General features: G+C 34.6%; 1 protein-coding gene across 1 annotated transcript in view; it reads right to left on the minus strand.

Annotated features, from left to right (window-relative positions):
• Positions 1 to 17195, minus strand: part of LOC143062578 (chitin synthase chs-2-like) — a 51851-nt gene that overhangs the window by 15171 nt on the left and 19485 nt on the right. Inside the window, exons 8-10 of the mRNA XM_076234240.1 lie at positions 12785 to 13010; positions 12055 to 12208; positions 3287 to 3494 (exon numbers count right to left, since the gene is read on the minus strand). Coding sequence (XP_076090355.1) covers positions 3287 to 3494; positions 12055 to 12208; positions 12785 to 13010 — 588 coding nt within the window. The remainder of the gene's footprint in view (positions 1 to 3286; positions 3495 to 12054; positions 12209 to 12784; positions 13011 to 17195) is intronic.

Consider the following 17195-nt stretch of genomic DNA (forward strand, 5'->3'; position numbering starts at 1 on the left):
TTTCGAGAAAACCAGGGGTTGTCTTTGGAGAACCTCTATTCGAAGGTCAGGTTTTTTTTCTTTTCTTTGCAGGCTTTAATGGTATTGGCATGTAGAAAGATGATACATGTACATATCAGGATATACCCGGTTGCTATGAAGTTAAACTTAGGGTAAGATATTTAGAAAGCTGTGAAAATTGCAAAATTTGGTAGAACAGATAGGATAGGGAATTTTAATTGGTGGTCTGACACCTTATACATCATCAGAAGACGATATTACGGCATTTTCACTGGCTATTCGTTAGCTCATTAGACCTTCAAAGGTTACGACGATGCACATTTCGTGTGCAAAATGCAACGATTCTCTGAATTTTTAGTTTAACGCAATGAGAGTGTTGGCGGTATTAAGACAACTAGGTTTAATAACTTGTGAGAATGGGATACGACTTGAAATTAACTCTCGTTATTTAATTCAAATAGTAATAATAAACTCGCCAAAGGCTCGTTTATTATCATATTGAGATTCAATAACTCGAGTTGATAAAAAGCGATTTATATTATCACTCGTTACGACACCTATAATTTCTCGGCAAGTACTGACCAGGTGACAGTACAGTTGACGTGGACCAAAGCTAAGGAACAAGAGGCATCCTCCAGTAAACCCAAGCCGGCCCTGAAAAAGAGTAAACCACCATCCAACAGGAGAAGGGACGCCAAACGTTACGACCAGTGGATGGCAAACAAAACAGCCTTATATCTGCTACCCAAATCCAACAAACCACCATCACGCAAACCGAGGCAAGAGACATCGTAGTTTGACATGTACTTACACCAACTAAGTACAAAGGGGAACCAGTTGGGGTTATAATCAATAGGGATATTGTCACCAGTCCCTACAACCCCAAAAAGGCCTGCCATCGACTGGTATTCTACACCTCCACAAATGACAGAGGCAAGCGCAGTAGGATCGACTTCGATGAAGGGTTTGACATCGACCACCCAGATCTACTGCGCACACCACCACACACATCGCCCGTCATCAACGCAGATTCCAAAGAGGCAATACAAACAGCCATGCTAGCAGCACGACCTGATACTCCGTACCAGCAACACCAACGCAGTCGGAGTAAAATGAAGGCCAAAAGACAAACAGACACCGGTCTGTAAAATAGGTTATTCCAGTCCGCAATATCCAGACAGGATAGCCGGACGTGAAACATCTACATATCATCATCAGTCAGGGTCGGTATTACGATCAGATCACACATATAAGTGATAAGATAAATACCTGCTTATTGTTCCAAACATTGGATTCACTGCTCAAGTCTTTCCAATAACTGAAACTTATCAGAAGTATTACCTTAAGCTATAAGTGAGCTACATCGAGAGAAACGGAAGAGCTAGAGAGCTAAGAGAGCTTCGTTGGTTAATTTATAGCGGAAAGAGCAACAATATTGCGAGCCGGAGGAGCTATCTATTCTATAAGTATTGTGAGCAAGTTGAGCTACAGCGCTAGTGAGTCTGTTGAGCTAAGAGCTACAGAGCTAGTGAGCAGGTAGATCTTGCTATATAATTGGGTCAGTAATATATATATATTGAGTCAGTTGCTATATAATTGAGATATATAGAGTCAGTAAGCCAGTTGGGCTGAAAAGTAATTGAACTGGAGGAGCTTTAATGAGCAGAGAGAGTTAGACAGGAATTATAAACAAAAAGAAATATATATATACAAGTCTCAGATCTCGAGAATCAACTCGGGTACGGACCACAGACACGTTACGTCACCATCACCAAAACAGATAATTTTGCCATGAATTCTATTCTTGTCTTTAATGTTGAAGAGCGCCCTTTGTTTGACATGCACTGCAGCCAATAGACTAAGGTGAGTGACACAGGCTCTTGAGAAACTCTATAATGTTTAGTAAAATCCCATAACTTAGAAACGTAAAACCAATAATTTCTAAAAATTCGAAAGGGATGATATACCTCAATAAACAATTCACCGAAGTTTCATGTAAATTGGTACAGCGTTTTTGAGTTTTTGTCCGACATGCTGACGATGGACGAATGGACAACGGGGTACCATAATACGTCCAGTATAAAAACTCCATGGTTCACCACGAAATATTTATTTAATTTGACAACAAAAGTACCAAAGTTGAAAGTTGCAATAACTTGTTTCCCAATCAACTATTAATAATTATGTTTAAACTAACAAAAGTACCATGAAATGAAGTTAAAACAATTATGATTCTCCTGCACTTTGTTCTGAATACCTTTTATAAAGGATCTAATAATTTCTAATTTAATACTGGAAAGTTGTGCAAGAACGATTTCCGAACAGAAAACGTGCATTAAATTCAAAAAGGTTAGTTTTGATCAATGTAGTATTACTTAGTATGTTTTTATGATTTATTGAGAATAACTAATATTTTCATTCATTGAATTACAGGTATAATCTAGAAAAGTCATTTTTAAAGTCTAGAATACCTTTTTTCTTATTCAAATTTTCTGTAAAAAAAACCGGACCATTTGTCTAAAAACACGGACGATTTCATAGTTGCTCTCGAAAAAACCCGGACAATAACAAACACCGAATTTTTGGTTCAAATACAAGGAAATTGTGCTTCTTGTTGATCGAAACATGTAAAGTATTCAATATAAGAGGGGTAGTAATGTAAAAAAAACTATTATAATTACGAATTAGCAGTTAATTGAACTTATCGCATGTGTTATCACTCGAAAAAGCCAGAACTACACTCGAACAAAATGGACCGAATCACTCGAAAAACCTCGATCCTAGCTGTACACTATACCTACCGTGATAGTGGCTTCCTTATTTTAATCATCTTTTTTACTATCAGTTCCATAATGATATTTATCAATTGTGTTAATTTTAATGGAAATAATATTAAGTTCGTCCTAACTGTTAAACAAATGTGGCTGGATATATTCGTGTGTTAGATAGTTTAACATAGATTAGACACATGCCAACGTCAAACTCTCTTTGTTCGTACTATGCTATTATCTGGTTACTGCAAGCATTGGTATGCATTAACAACCACAGTAATAATGTTCAGTTGAAATGTACCCGTAACGTACGATAACGACAAAGTAAGTTGATCAACCAAGAACTGTTTACAAGCTTGATCGGTTCAAAATATGAATTAAACCAACTATCATAACATAATAATGTATGAAGAAAAACAGAAAAGAGTTTCAAGCAAACGTTATTATATCATCTGTCATTTTTTTTTAGAAGCACGAGTCAAACTTCAATTTGAATTTTTGCCTTACTAATTTACCTGATCCGATTGGATGAATTCTACCACACGCAGCTCCAACGTTTGGATCTTTTAACATTCTATTAAGTAAGTGTTTGACTGACTGTGGGTTGAAATCAACATCTCCATCTAAAGCTAATATGAATGTGTTATCTGCCTTTTCCTTGCAGCTTTCTAAATTTGGGTTTAGTTCCGACAAATGACCCAGTAGGTAATACATGTACATGACCTTAAACAATATGGCAATATTTTATTACAGAATACAGAAAAACACATTTTTGGGGAGGTTTTTTTTTATTGTTGTAGATTTTGCTATTAGGTGTTGTTTGCTGGAGTTTTTTTTATAAACTGTCGATCTGGTTCATGCAAGTTGTGTTTCTAATAACAGAAATTTTTCTATGCATGTTATTATATACGATCGTCTGTTTGTTATTTTCTTTTAACTTCTTTGCAACTGAAGGAGTTCCGATGTTCTATGAAAATATGATTCAACACATTATATTCAAAAACATGAGCTTTGAAAACAAAAATGAAATGTGATTTTTGAATAGAGACAATCAGGAGGAAATATTGATGAATTATAAATCTATTTACTTCAGTTTTTGCGGTAAGTAGTTTAAATAAAAAAAAAAGTATTATCTTTGTTTAAATAAGCTGATATCGATTTTCTATAAAAATAACAATATAATGTTTCAAAAAATAAGATGTATTTTCCAAAGGTTTTAAGTGAGCCTCTGTCGAGCATTTCTATCCTTTTACTAGCAGAGTGTCAATAAAACTTATGTTATGAGACTACGTATGCGTCTTCTCTTCAAAATGTAAGTTTGAAAATTGACAAAATGAAATAATTTAAATAAAATCCCACAATTTTGAATTTGAGGAGAACGACGTAAACCTGCATTCTTTCACGATGCAATACACAAAAACTCTACAGATACATTTCATTTAGTGTAAATGGTCAACGACTCTACGTCACACACATGTATGTTTAAGCCCCAGTCACACTATCATGTTTCGGCTATCCCGTTTTGTTACGTTTTGAAAATGTAGCGAAACGGCAATATACGTATCGATCCGTACTTAAAACGGCTATATACGCAGCTATGCGTGGATTGATACGTGATAGGTCCCGTTTGTATTGGTCTGCACAATACAAACGTGACTAAAAATAAAAACGTAGTCGGAACGTAGAAAAGCGCACTAAAACGTAGAAGGAACTTAGAAATACGTATCAAAAAAACGTACCTGATACGTACTAAAAAGACGTATTTCATTCTAATCACTCGGTGTTATTACGTTTTAGTACGTATCTGCCACGTTTCACTAGGTTTTTGTACGGTATATTACGCTCCTTGGTACCCATTGCTAGCTTTCTATACGTTATTCTAGGCATTATTACGTGTCTTCTTCTACGTATAATCAAACAACATGTATCCATGTTTCCCGCCATTTGCTAAAATATTTTGTCAGTCTAAGAGCAAGACGGACAGACAATGGATGGAATTCACAAATTATGGATTATTGTTACACACACCCATTTGCAATTAAGAATGTTGTTAATCAGGTGTGGACATAGACAAACGAATCGCAGAGTGCGCACTAAATGGGTAAAGTATTGGATAGGTAGAAGATCTCAATTTGGTGTTTATGCATGTAGCTGTTTGACGAATTGAGATATGAAGACACTGATTCTTACATAAACTTTTTGAGAGCTAATTCAACCAAGTTTCAGGAAATTGTAATGTTAATAGATTAACACCAAGGCTACAAAAGAAAGCTACGTGGTACCGACAGTCATTACCAGTTGGTCTTAAAGAAGCAATAACCCTTCGACATCTCGCTTCAGAAGACAGTTATCATTCACTTATGTATTTATTTAGGTAGCTGCACAATGTAACACATTGTGTTACATACCAAAATTATCAAGGTGTATTCAAATATAAAGTAACTGAAACAACATTTATCCTATAGACACGTAATAGCAATGTGCACGAATATTATCGAACGTATACTCTACAGCTGGATATTTATCGTACATGTATTCTGCTGACGTTATATAACATTGTGAAGATGTTAATAACATTCTCAACTGACAAACCTAGTACATGTACTATTTACATGTACTAGCTAGACTACTTTATAAACTGTTGATATTTATGGCCATTGTTGAAAGCTGATTGATGACTCTTTTTACCTATATTAAGATCCAGCTTTGGACTCGAACGGCAGATAGATTGGTACAAGAGATTTGTTCAGATGTATAGATTCCGACAGGAGATTCCGCCAATTAAGGTCTCCCCCTCGTGGGTAGGCTGGAACTCGTGCACTTAATATCCGAAATGAAATCCATCAGGACTGAACAGTTATACCACTATACGATCACGTGTCCGTGTGAGATATTGAACATTCGAACAATTCAACTTTAAAGACAGTTGGTGAACATTCGAACATGTGAACTTTAGAATCATCCTTGACTTTGTAATTATATAATAAAGTTATTTAATCCAACCACTGACTTCATTACACACAACACGATATTCAATCTTGTAGTACAAGTGAGATGTCGAAGGGTTACGAGAGCCACCATCTTTTACCTGGAGCTTGGTGAGACGAGACAAATCCAAAGGACATTGATGATGTGCAAGATCGGAACTATTCTAGCAAGGCAGTCAAACAACAAAGACTTTGTCTTAAACACTATTATTCGACACCTGCAGGAAAAGTTCCAAGGCAAGAAAGAATGGTTCAATAACGTTTTTTATTAACTGTTTCATCATGGTATATATGAATGATAGGTATAGGATTTTTACTTTTATTTATTGAACTTTAAATGTATCAAAAAATGTTATGATACATATTATTAAACTTTTTTTTTAAATATATTAATACCAGTTTACTGATCTTTAAAAAAAAACAATGGCACACATACGTCAACATACTAATGTATTAAAATTTTGAATTTATCAATTCAATATGTTCGATAAATTGAAAAAAAAAATCATGATTCGTGTATCCACTCAACAAAAATGTTATCTGAAAAACTCCAAAACAAAAAAAAATCTTACTTTTGTAATACAAAAAAATCAAACTTTTTAGACCCTAAAATAGGAACAGACAGGTGCATTAATTTTAATAAAGTGTACCTCTAATGCAGTCTATTGATATTCTATAGTTACTTTGTCCCCTCTCTGCATTTCTGTCTTTTCTAAATTTTATTAATTAATGACGCCGTATCATAGTTCAATTGTCACAGCGTAGTCACACGTGATACTGCGTAGAATAAACGTTCAAAACCGGAGGAAAACGTGCTAAAACGTACTACAACCGTAGTGAACCGATTTAGAAACATACTGAACCCTTGCAATACGTAGTGAAACGTATGAAAACCTAGTTGAACGTGTCCCGTGTCTTTATCGAAAAACCTAACAAAACGTAACAACACGTAGAAGAACCTACCAAAACGTGCCATAAACCTAGTAAAACGTACGGACCGTTAAAAATTGTCAAAAAAATACATGAAACGTAGCATTTGTAAACGTACTAAAACCTAACTGCCGAAACGTGACAGTGTGACTGGGGCTTACGATCAATGTAATGTGGCTACGCATATGTTATTTTTTTCAAAGCCAGTTTATAAATGATACTGAATTAGATATGCTTCCTTCATACTTGGTTGACATATCATGTATGTCTGATTAAGGTACAGTGCAAATAATTCCTATAAATTATATACGTTTAAATATCATACTGTCGACCGAATGGAGATACATAGGAATCTGCAGAGTATTCCTCTTGTAAAGCTATTTAACCGTTAATTTGTATCACTTACTTGTATTACATTCAGTGAATCCGACTTGTTAGAAAATCACATTCCCATCAATGTGTTGAAAAACATTAACATGTGCCTACAGTTTTTTTTTTTAAATTATATATTATTGCCATGTTCTGAGTCTCAGAAAATAAGAGCAAATCGAGAGTACGCGTGTTATTATTTCCAAAACCGATCCTCATGATAAAAATAAAATTTCGAACAGAATAAAAGCAGACAAATTTTAAGAGGTTCGATATTAAATGGGAACAGGTTTATCTTTGTAATATCAACGCATAATTAGCAGTGTTTAAATTTGAATAGAAAGAGATATTTGGTATAAATCACTGAGACATTAACCAGACGAGACAAATAACCAAAAAACATCTAGTGGCCAAAATAAACCTATTCAACACTAAACATGTGTCTATCACACAATAAGTAAACCATTATAGGTCAAGGTACAGTCCATTTTCTAATTCATTTTACTTTTTTACTATCTCGAAATTTTTTGTGGAACGTTAAAAATTAACGGGGATAGATGTCTTACTTTAATTATGAAAGGAAGATGTGGTATGGTTGCCAATGAGAAAACTCTTTCGAGCGACCAAAATCACACAGAAATTAGCAACAATAGTCACCGTAGGGCCTTCAACAATAAGGAAAGCACACTAACTCGAGTTTGCTTTTAGCAAACATTCCCAGTCTCTTACAATAGATTTACAGTCTTCATCACAAAGTCGGCATAAATTATATGAAAAAGTAAGTCGTTATTGCTTAGCTCTCTCTAAACTACATGATTGGGATGTTAACGTACTTATATATTTTATTTTATAAAGTACACAATTTTAGTACACAATCGTTCAATTTTAGTCCGGCCGATCGGTGAAAGAATTGCTCAAATAATGAGGAAAGCACCAATTTTTGCATGATGGTACATTTTTGTGTACTGAGCAGTATTAGCTATGGACCCACCTTCAAAATTCAATATGGCGGCTTATTTCAAGATGGCTGCCATAAGTTCTAAAATATTTTCCAGTATTGCACAAACCACAGTGGGTTTGATGCTGGAAGCACAAAAATCAACATATTTGAATGACTTGGTGTATTTAGCAAGATTTTGTTTTGATCTATCTTTGAAATACAAAATGGCGGCTATTTTCAAAATGGCCGCCTTGAAAAATAAGCAAATATTCATTATTGAGAATTGACCTGAATATAAGCATTTTATTGATGTATATGGTCATTTAGTATCTGTCACAGTTCTGTCCTTTTTGATTTTGCCTTGCTTGTCATTTCATACACAAAGTAGTCGCATTCCTAAAAAGCTGCAGAAGTAGTTTTCATTAAAAGCTGCACTATTTGTTGTCTTGGGTCTCACAAAAATAAAATATCTGTGATTTGGGATTTATCTGCCTTAAGATATTATTCAGTGCATATCTTATTTCTTTGGTCGCAATATTTTGAAACTTGAAATATTATACTCTGAATGTAGAATCATTTAAACACATATTAGTGAAATGGCAGGAATTGAGGACAAAAAGGACAAGACCTTTGAAATGGCAGAAACTGAATCACTTGGGGATATGGAGAAACCCACAACTGAAGATGCTTTGACAGAGGAAAGCTCAAAAATGACTATTAAACAATTGTACCAAGAATTTTTAGCAGATAGAAAGTCTAATGTTCAAAGAACAGCTAAGATTTACCGCAATATAAAACAGAGCGAAGCGCGAATTGATAAAATATGTGTTGGTCTCATTACGATTCAAGCTGAACAGAAAGAGGTAATGCATATTAATAACGAACAGATGGAAGCAATATATCAACAACGTCAGCAGTCTGAAGACAGGATAGACCAGAAGGCTAGTGGTAATTGTGGTAATTGCTTGGCGGAATTGATGGTCAGAACAATAAGATATTCAATGCTGTGGTGAGACGGGTGGACAAAATGACAACAACTGAGGAAGGAGACACAGTTCAATTCAAAAGTGCATTTGAACAGCAGAGTACCTTCCTACAACTGGCATCTGTTGTAAATGAATTAGTGGACAATCGAAATAAAGAAGTTGAAATTCCTGCAATGGACACATCATCTTAGCCAAAATTTGACCTTAGCCAGTACAACCCAAGTTTACCAAAAGTACACAACAAATCCATGCCTTGGGTCTTTCCCCTATTGTACCGCACCAACTCTGTTGATGGTGGTCTTCACATTTAAACAAAAGTGCTATGTCAGGGCCCTTGGCCCTACATGAGACAGTTCAAATTATACAACAACAATCTCCATTTAAGAACATACTATAAACCTCTAGTTCTAATCAAGGATAACAGCAAAAGGCTTATGTGTCTTCTTACGCACATTTGCCATCTACTATGAGTCAATAATATTTGGTTCAGAGCAGCACACCATTACAGAAACAATTGGCTGCAAGTGGATTTTATCAAGTTTCTCCAATGCTAAATGCAGTGCCTACTTACGGTATCATCCCCGCCGAGTCAATGGCAAATCCCACATATATCACTCCAATTATGACAACCTCGTCAGCTCCTGGAGCTCTAACATGCTTCCCATAACAGCAAGCCGACTCCACTGACCGATCCTGGAAAGGGCAGAGGAAACCAAAAGAGTGTGGGAACAGCTCTTCTTCAGACTTCTCATTGGAGAGAGAATATACCCGATGGTAAGAAAATCATGGTGCACGGGACCGGAGCCGAAGCCCAGCGCTCCCAAAAATACAAAAACTCAATTGAAGAGGATCCTTGAAATGGAAGACGTTCATTTACCAATTTGAACGAACTGCCGGTAGATGACAATGGGAAAACAGGAAACATATGTGTAGGCCCCAGATTGACAGGCCGATGTTGGCCTTGAGTACGTTAGAAAGGTACACACAGATGATGATTTCAAGGCCGTAAAAAAAACATTCATTTGGAGCAGCGCTTCAGCAAGAAAGACGATATCACCAGATTGGAACCGAAGCATTCCTCCGAGGAAGTACAGACAAAGATTCTTCAAGGCATGTAATAGAGAGGAACCAAGAAACATTCATTAAGGCGATAAAAACCATTGAAAACCTCAATAGCAAACCAGATAGAGATATATGGATCAAAAACTGCCATTTATGACCATCGACAAGTCTACTTTGCAGATGGCGCAGTATCACCGACGATAAAGGAAATATGAGCAGTCCTTTGGATAATGAGGTGCATAACCTCGCACAATTAGTCACAAAACTACTAATAGCTGATGTTATGCTTTCAACTAATCAGCATAACCGTGGATTGGCCGATCAATATAACCTCGGTTCTTCTGATCAAATAATCACGGAAGATCACCAGTTCAATGGAAGATGACCTGATCAATATACACGTGAAAGATCTCCTGAGCAATACAATCGCGGTATATTGCCAAATAGATATACACCCAATCTTAATGCCTATCGATCAACAACACCCCCACTAAGCTAGAGATCATATAGTTCCTAAAGACAACGGTTTGCATCTTCACGGACGAACTCCAGAAATCCCGATTATTTCAGACAACGGTCACCTTCACCAGGATACGGAGCAAATCAAAGTGCAGCCCAAACAATGGAGTCTTTAAACAGCAAAGGGTAGGGCCAGTAGGCCAACGCACGATTCGACCATGAAACATCACCTCATCACAAAATCGAACAGAGGCCCACGTCCTCGTCCGATATTGTCATCCGACGAACCATTTGAAAGAGCTTAGCAGTACGAGGTACTATGCATGACCAGAATGTGAGCATGATTGTGGACACTGCTGCAATGATTACATTAGTAAATGAGAAATTAATTCCGGCAGAAAATGGAGATTTGGAGAACGTAACGCTACGTGGTTTGGGTTAACAGCTTGTTATTGGGAACATACTATGGGATGTGTGCAAAGAGCCATTAATAGACGATGATATACTTAGGCTAGATATTTTGGACACACTGAGCGCAGTGATAAACCTGAGGCATTTTTTAACAGTCGGAACGAGATTTCAACTCAGCAAGTTTGCATAAAACGAACCATTACAGTTCCGCCAAACTCAAAAATGACTGTTACCATTAAATAAAAAAAAAGTGTTGATCAGGAGTGTATTTTAGGACCATGCTCGCTAAATAGTTGCGAATTGGTTTCGCACGTAGTTGGAAAAGGAAATAGTTGCCCCTTAACCATTTTAAATGATGGCAATCGTCTAACCTATTGATTACATAGAAGAATTTGACGATGTAGTGGGTACGGCAGATGAAAACGCGATAAGTGACGTAAGACGTGGCATTGAAGAGACACGAAACAAGGTGTCCTCGGCACTGCCTCAAAGTTCAGATGAGTTACCTTCTATTCCACCACATTTAACCGACCTATATTAACGTTCAATCGACTCGTTTCAACCTATTTCATTCCAACCATTAAAACTGAAAGCGTTTAAAGAACAATTACAATAACATGTAACATATTGATTAACATTTTGAATTTCACTATTTGTTTTTGTATATGCAACCATATTTGCAAATGTATGTGGTATAGAAATAACCAAATTATTTTTTTTATATTTTAAAATTAATTGATAAAAAATTCAAGAACATGAAACTCATTTTTAAAGAATCGTTACTTTAATTTGCGATATTATGTGGAATACCTTTAGGACAATGTTCATATTTATTCCGTTTTTTCCGCCATCTTGAAAATGGCAGCCATATTGGATTTTTCAGAGTGGGTCCATAGCTGAAATCAAAGGGTATATAACCAAGAACTACCATGCAAAGTTTCATGCTTTCCTCATCAAGTGAGCAATTTTGCTCTATATCTGCACCAATCGGCCGGACTATTTGTCTTAATGTCTTAAGCCACATTTTGGGTGTGGTTATTAAACTGATCATGTGAATTAATTCTTTATTATTTTGAATTTTAAGTTAAAAAGATATAAATGTATAAGATTATGATCCCCAAAGTTAAATATAATTATACCTGGCTCCATCTTTTCCTTGCTCGAATCTTTGTTTTGTCTTTAAGATGTATAACAAGCTTTGTGTCAAGTGGTAGTGTACATTCAATTCGTCCTCCATACGGTGTTACTAGAGTTCTGGGTTTATCAATAGTTCTTTTAATATCATACAATTTCCTAACAAAAAATAAATGATGCCAATATTACGGTTTAATTCATTTATAAGATATACCAATTTGAGGAATGCATCATTCGGACCCATATCTCGTTTCGCGCTAATTAATAACAATTTATGCTGTTTTATTAATTTTTCAGAACAACCAGAAAAAGCCGGATCCATAATGTTATTGGACTAAAAAAAAGGACAAAAAAAGCCGATGGATTTGCTTGCTGAATCATATTTTCGAGGATTATATCTTAATTTTATTGAGTGACTTGTACTTTTACCAGGATATTCAGATACCAGCAGAGTAAAAATGGAAATTTCTATATGCGTTATTAGTTTGTCCGCCAGGAATGCTTTAAACTTTTGAATTTTCTTTGTTAAAGATCAGCATTTATCTTGAATTTAATGTGTTCATTATATTGTAATAAATGATAAGTCAAAAACATATGTCAGGATCTGGCAAGATTATAAAGTAATGATCCTTTTCTGTACTGTGCTTTTACCATCAATCACTTAACGACACTAGGAATGAAAAAAATTTGCCATTATTTTGTTTTCCTGCGTATTTAAATGTAGCTTAAACTTACATTTGAGCCTCCTCTATTGACTTTAAAAATGTTTTCACGTAATTGTTAACGTCTGGCAAACCTTTTGAAGATAGGGGCGATTCTTCTCTAGTATAAATGGATTCCTCAGCCACCCGGTTAGGGATTATTGGTCTTTTGGTCACTTTGTCATTATTTTCACGTTTTTGTTTTTTCGCTGTTTTCTTGTCATCTTTCTTCTCAAATGCGTCGTCAAAAAAAATATGAACTGTAATTATAGATCAACATTAGTTTTACTTACAACTTTGGAATGAAATTGGCTGCTAGTGAATTCTTTAATATATATATATACAAAAACGACAACAAATCCGGATATGATGTAAAAAATTCACGCCTCATGTTGTGGTTTATCATCTTTGCTGCAGGCTTATTGTTTTCTATATATAGATATATATATATATAAACAAGTCTAAATTGAAAACAACGTTCAAACCTATGATTGCGTTGGATAAAAACAGCAATTTTTATACGTGTGCATGTAACAAATTTCGTTGTAGAAGGGTCTAAATACAGCACAAACAACATTTTCCAAAAGACCAAAAGAGTGAAAAAAAATATATTTTAACAAAACGCATTTGGCTAGCAGGTAGAACAACTATGTTCTTAAACTCTGCTGACTGCCATTGGCGATTGCCAAATAAATTGATCACAAGGTGTAACAAAATGGATCTCTATATTAACTTAATACCAAGTAGGAAACAATAAACTTGCGGCAAACATGGTAAACCACAACATGAGGTGCTAAATTTTGTACACCCTATCCGGATTTTGACAATAAATGTCTATTTTGTGATATTGTGGATCGAAAAGTATTTGGAAGGCCATTTAATTTAATTAAATTTAGGATAGACTCTTCAATTTTAAAGAGTCAAAATAGGATGTACGGATTAAATAAACCAGAGAAAATATAAAATACAAGCCCAAACGAAATAAATGTAAACAAGTCTAAATTGAAAACAACGTCCAATCATATGATTACAAAATGGATCTCTATATTAACTTAATACCGAGTAGAAAACAATAAACTTGCGGCAAAGATGGTAAACCACAACATGGGGTGCTAATGTTTTTACATCATATCCGGATTTCGACAATTAATGTCTCTTCAGTGATGTTAGGGATCGAAAAGAATTTGGAAGGCTATTTAATTTAATTAGATTTAAACAAGTCTAAATTGAAAACAACGTTCAAACCTATATAAACAAGCATATATATAAAGATCACTATAATAAATGTTCTTGTGTATAGAAATATACATAGATTACTAATAAATCCAACATTTCCAGTATGAATAGTTTTATTTCACAAGTACTCTCATGTTTTTACATAACAATCTTCAGGTAAACATATCAATGAACAATTTGGTTTACGTAGAAGAGAATTGATAAGAAGTAGTGGATTCGTAAACGATAATTAACGAGCGAATTTAACAGCTAATTCCCCTTAGAGATTTTTTTCTAGTTAAAGGTAGATAATTCGTAAGAGAGTCATTTCTAAAATCTTTAAGTCTCTAATTACAAATGCAATATGTTGACATAACGTACGATAAACATTTGTAAAGTTCGATTGCTTTATAAAAATTATCTGTTTGGTATTTATATGCAAACTCACAACTTATTTATTCTTACCTGAGTTCAAGTAAACCGTTATAAATAATTATTATAAGAAAAGATAAACTTGTTGGTTTATGAAAATAACTCTGGGAAAAATTACTGATAGTATCAAACTTCTTATACCTCTTAGTGCCTTCAGTTGATGACTTTGTCAATGTCTCTTTTATAATTAGACATAAGGCAACCCATTTTCACCCCTGAAGTAATCCAACTTGTCAAATCAAATGGAAATTATATAAATGAAGAACAGTTTAAGGTTTTCCAGGCATGTTATTTTCCCGAAACAACGTAAATAACTAGAAGTTGAGTTTCACTATGAAAACATTGAGTGGTGTATTAGCAAAATAGTGTGGTAACTACATGAATCGTATAAAGGATGGCAAGAAAGTTCAGAAGAGGAGAATTCAAAACCTGAAATGATAGCACGAACTTCACTTCACCAACCGGCTATTATCCTTTTAGCCCCTAATCTATTCCAAATATTAAACCAGTATGCATTCAAAATTTAATATCATTTATATGGGACACGACACAAACATCAAAATTGACAAATGACGAAACTATCCATTATGAACTCGTTTGATGAAAAAATGGACGAATTTGAAAGAAGTACGCAAACATTTGGAAAAATACAGATTCAAAAGAAGTAGCAACGGTTTGGACTTTATAAACTAACAGTTGTTTGAAACACCAATGTTAACTAACAAATGAAAACGGAAATAGTGATTGATTTCCACAGAACTCACCAAATCGGACAGCTGGCGGAGAGAAAAAATCAAGGCAGAACAACATTTGAATCAAACCTGAATTGCATGCAGATTCAAAATTTAAAGACAGAGAAATAGTACGAAAATCTTACGGGAACTAAATTCGGTGTTCCATAACAATTTCCCAAAGAAATCAATCAAAGAAAGCCGTTGTGACCTTATTGTAAGGAAGCTCGAAAAAAACAATGGAAAAGAAATTAAGTCTCTTCTTTCAAATATAGTCAAAATTGCTAAACAACCGAAATTTCAATCAAAAGGAGCCCCTAAAATAAAGACATAACAGACAAGTTGATCTCACTTAAACCTCTAATAACAGAAAATAGTTATATTACGAAGGACCAACAAGCTTAGAGGACAGTGACAATTAAAGCAATTTGATTCAACTCGTTACAGAGTGAACAAGAACTCGGATATCAAAAGTTTACCCTCAAATAGGTGACAAGCAAAGATTATTTTAGCCTGAATTTCAAAGTTTAATGTATAAATTTGATATTCTTTGTTTCGAAGAAGCAAAACTTGATGATATAGACATTATTGAGTGAAATCTTTGTTTTCAACTATGAATAGAAAGTTTCAACTACAAATCTGTTTTTATTGCTCTTAGGTTACAAAGCATATTTAGAATGATACATTACTATAATAAAAGTGGGACATTTATTAAGATGGCTAGGGTGTCTTCCTCCATCTTGGATGTTGTCATGACTTAGCAGATAACAATCGGTCTAGATCTTTAATGTGACGTGCAAATTTCTAGAGTATGTTATTCACGTGTAAGACGTATGTTAAGAAAAACTGTGCATTTTACAACAAAAAAAAAGAAGGAAAAAAATATATATTTATTATTTTTTTTCAACTTTGTCACAATAGAAGAGATAATTCAGATAATGCACCCTTTGAAATATAATGTGATGTGAATTTTGTATGTAGCAAGAAAACGAATCCGGTGACCCCATTATTTTTCTTATCTAAAATCATATTGTAAGACTATCTTCTTTTAAAAATTGTTGGTGTAGTTTTAGAATTAGATTTTCCCTGCATAATCTATACAAAATCTGTAGCGTGAAAAAAAATCACGGCGATACATACTTTTTATTACATATATATATATATTTAATATAGCATCATATAAATAACATTTTGACAAATTACTCAAACTTTCTATGGTTTTTTATTTAGACCCCAATTTACCTTTAAAACGTATCCTGTCCGTATCTGAACGTATTTATGGGTCATTGTTTAATTGATTATTCATTTGTTTCTCTTACCTATATTTTCTCCAATATATTTGTATTGTAGTCCTGTCATATGTAATGTTGCCAGTTTAATGTTATAATTAACATCGCAATTAAAGCGGGAGGTTTGTCCTTCCACAAAACCAGGTTCAATCCACCCTTTTAAATTTTAAAATGCCCTGTACCAAGTCAGGGAAATGGCCATTGTTATGTTATGGTTCGTTTCTCTGTGCATTATGGTATCTATGATGAGTTTATTTACAACCACTGGGTCGATGCCACTGCTGATGGAGATTTATTTCCCCGAGGGTATCACAAGCCCAGTAGTCAGCACTTGTTTGTGCTGACATGAATTGTCATTGATATGGTTATATTTATAAATTTACTGATTACAAATTTTTGAATTTTTTGAAATACTAAGGCTGTTCTACCTCAGGCATAGATTACCTTAGCTGTATTTGGCAAAACTTTTAGGAATTTTGGTTCTCAATGCTCTCCAACTTCGTACTTTATTTGGCCTTTTTTACTTTTTTGGATTCGAGCGTCACTGATGAGTCTTTTGTAGACGAAACGCGCGTCTGGCGTATATACTAAATTTAATCCTGGTATCTATGATGAGTTTATTTACAACCACTGGGTCGATGCCACTGCTGGTGGAGATTTATTTCCCCGAGGGTATCACAAGCCCAGTAGTCTGCACTTTTTTGTGCTGACATGAATTGTCATTGAGATGGTTATATTTATAAATTTACAGTACTGTTTACAAATTTTAGAATGTTTT

The sequence above is a fragment of the Mytilus galloprovincialis genome, chromosome 2 (assembly GCF_965363235.1).
Source record: "Mytilus galloprovincialis chromosome 2, xbMytGall1.hap1.1, whole genome shotgun sequence".
In the NCBI taxonomy this organism is placed as follows: Eukaryota; Metazoa; Mollusca; class Bivalvia; order Mytilida; family Mytilidae; genus Mytilus; species Mytilus galloprovincialis.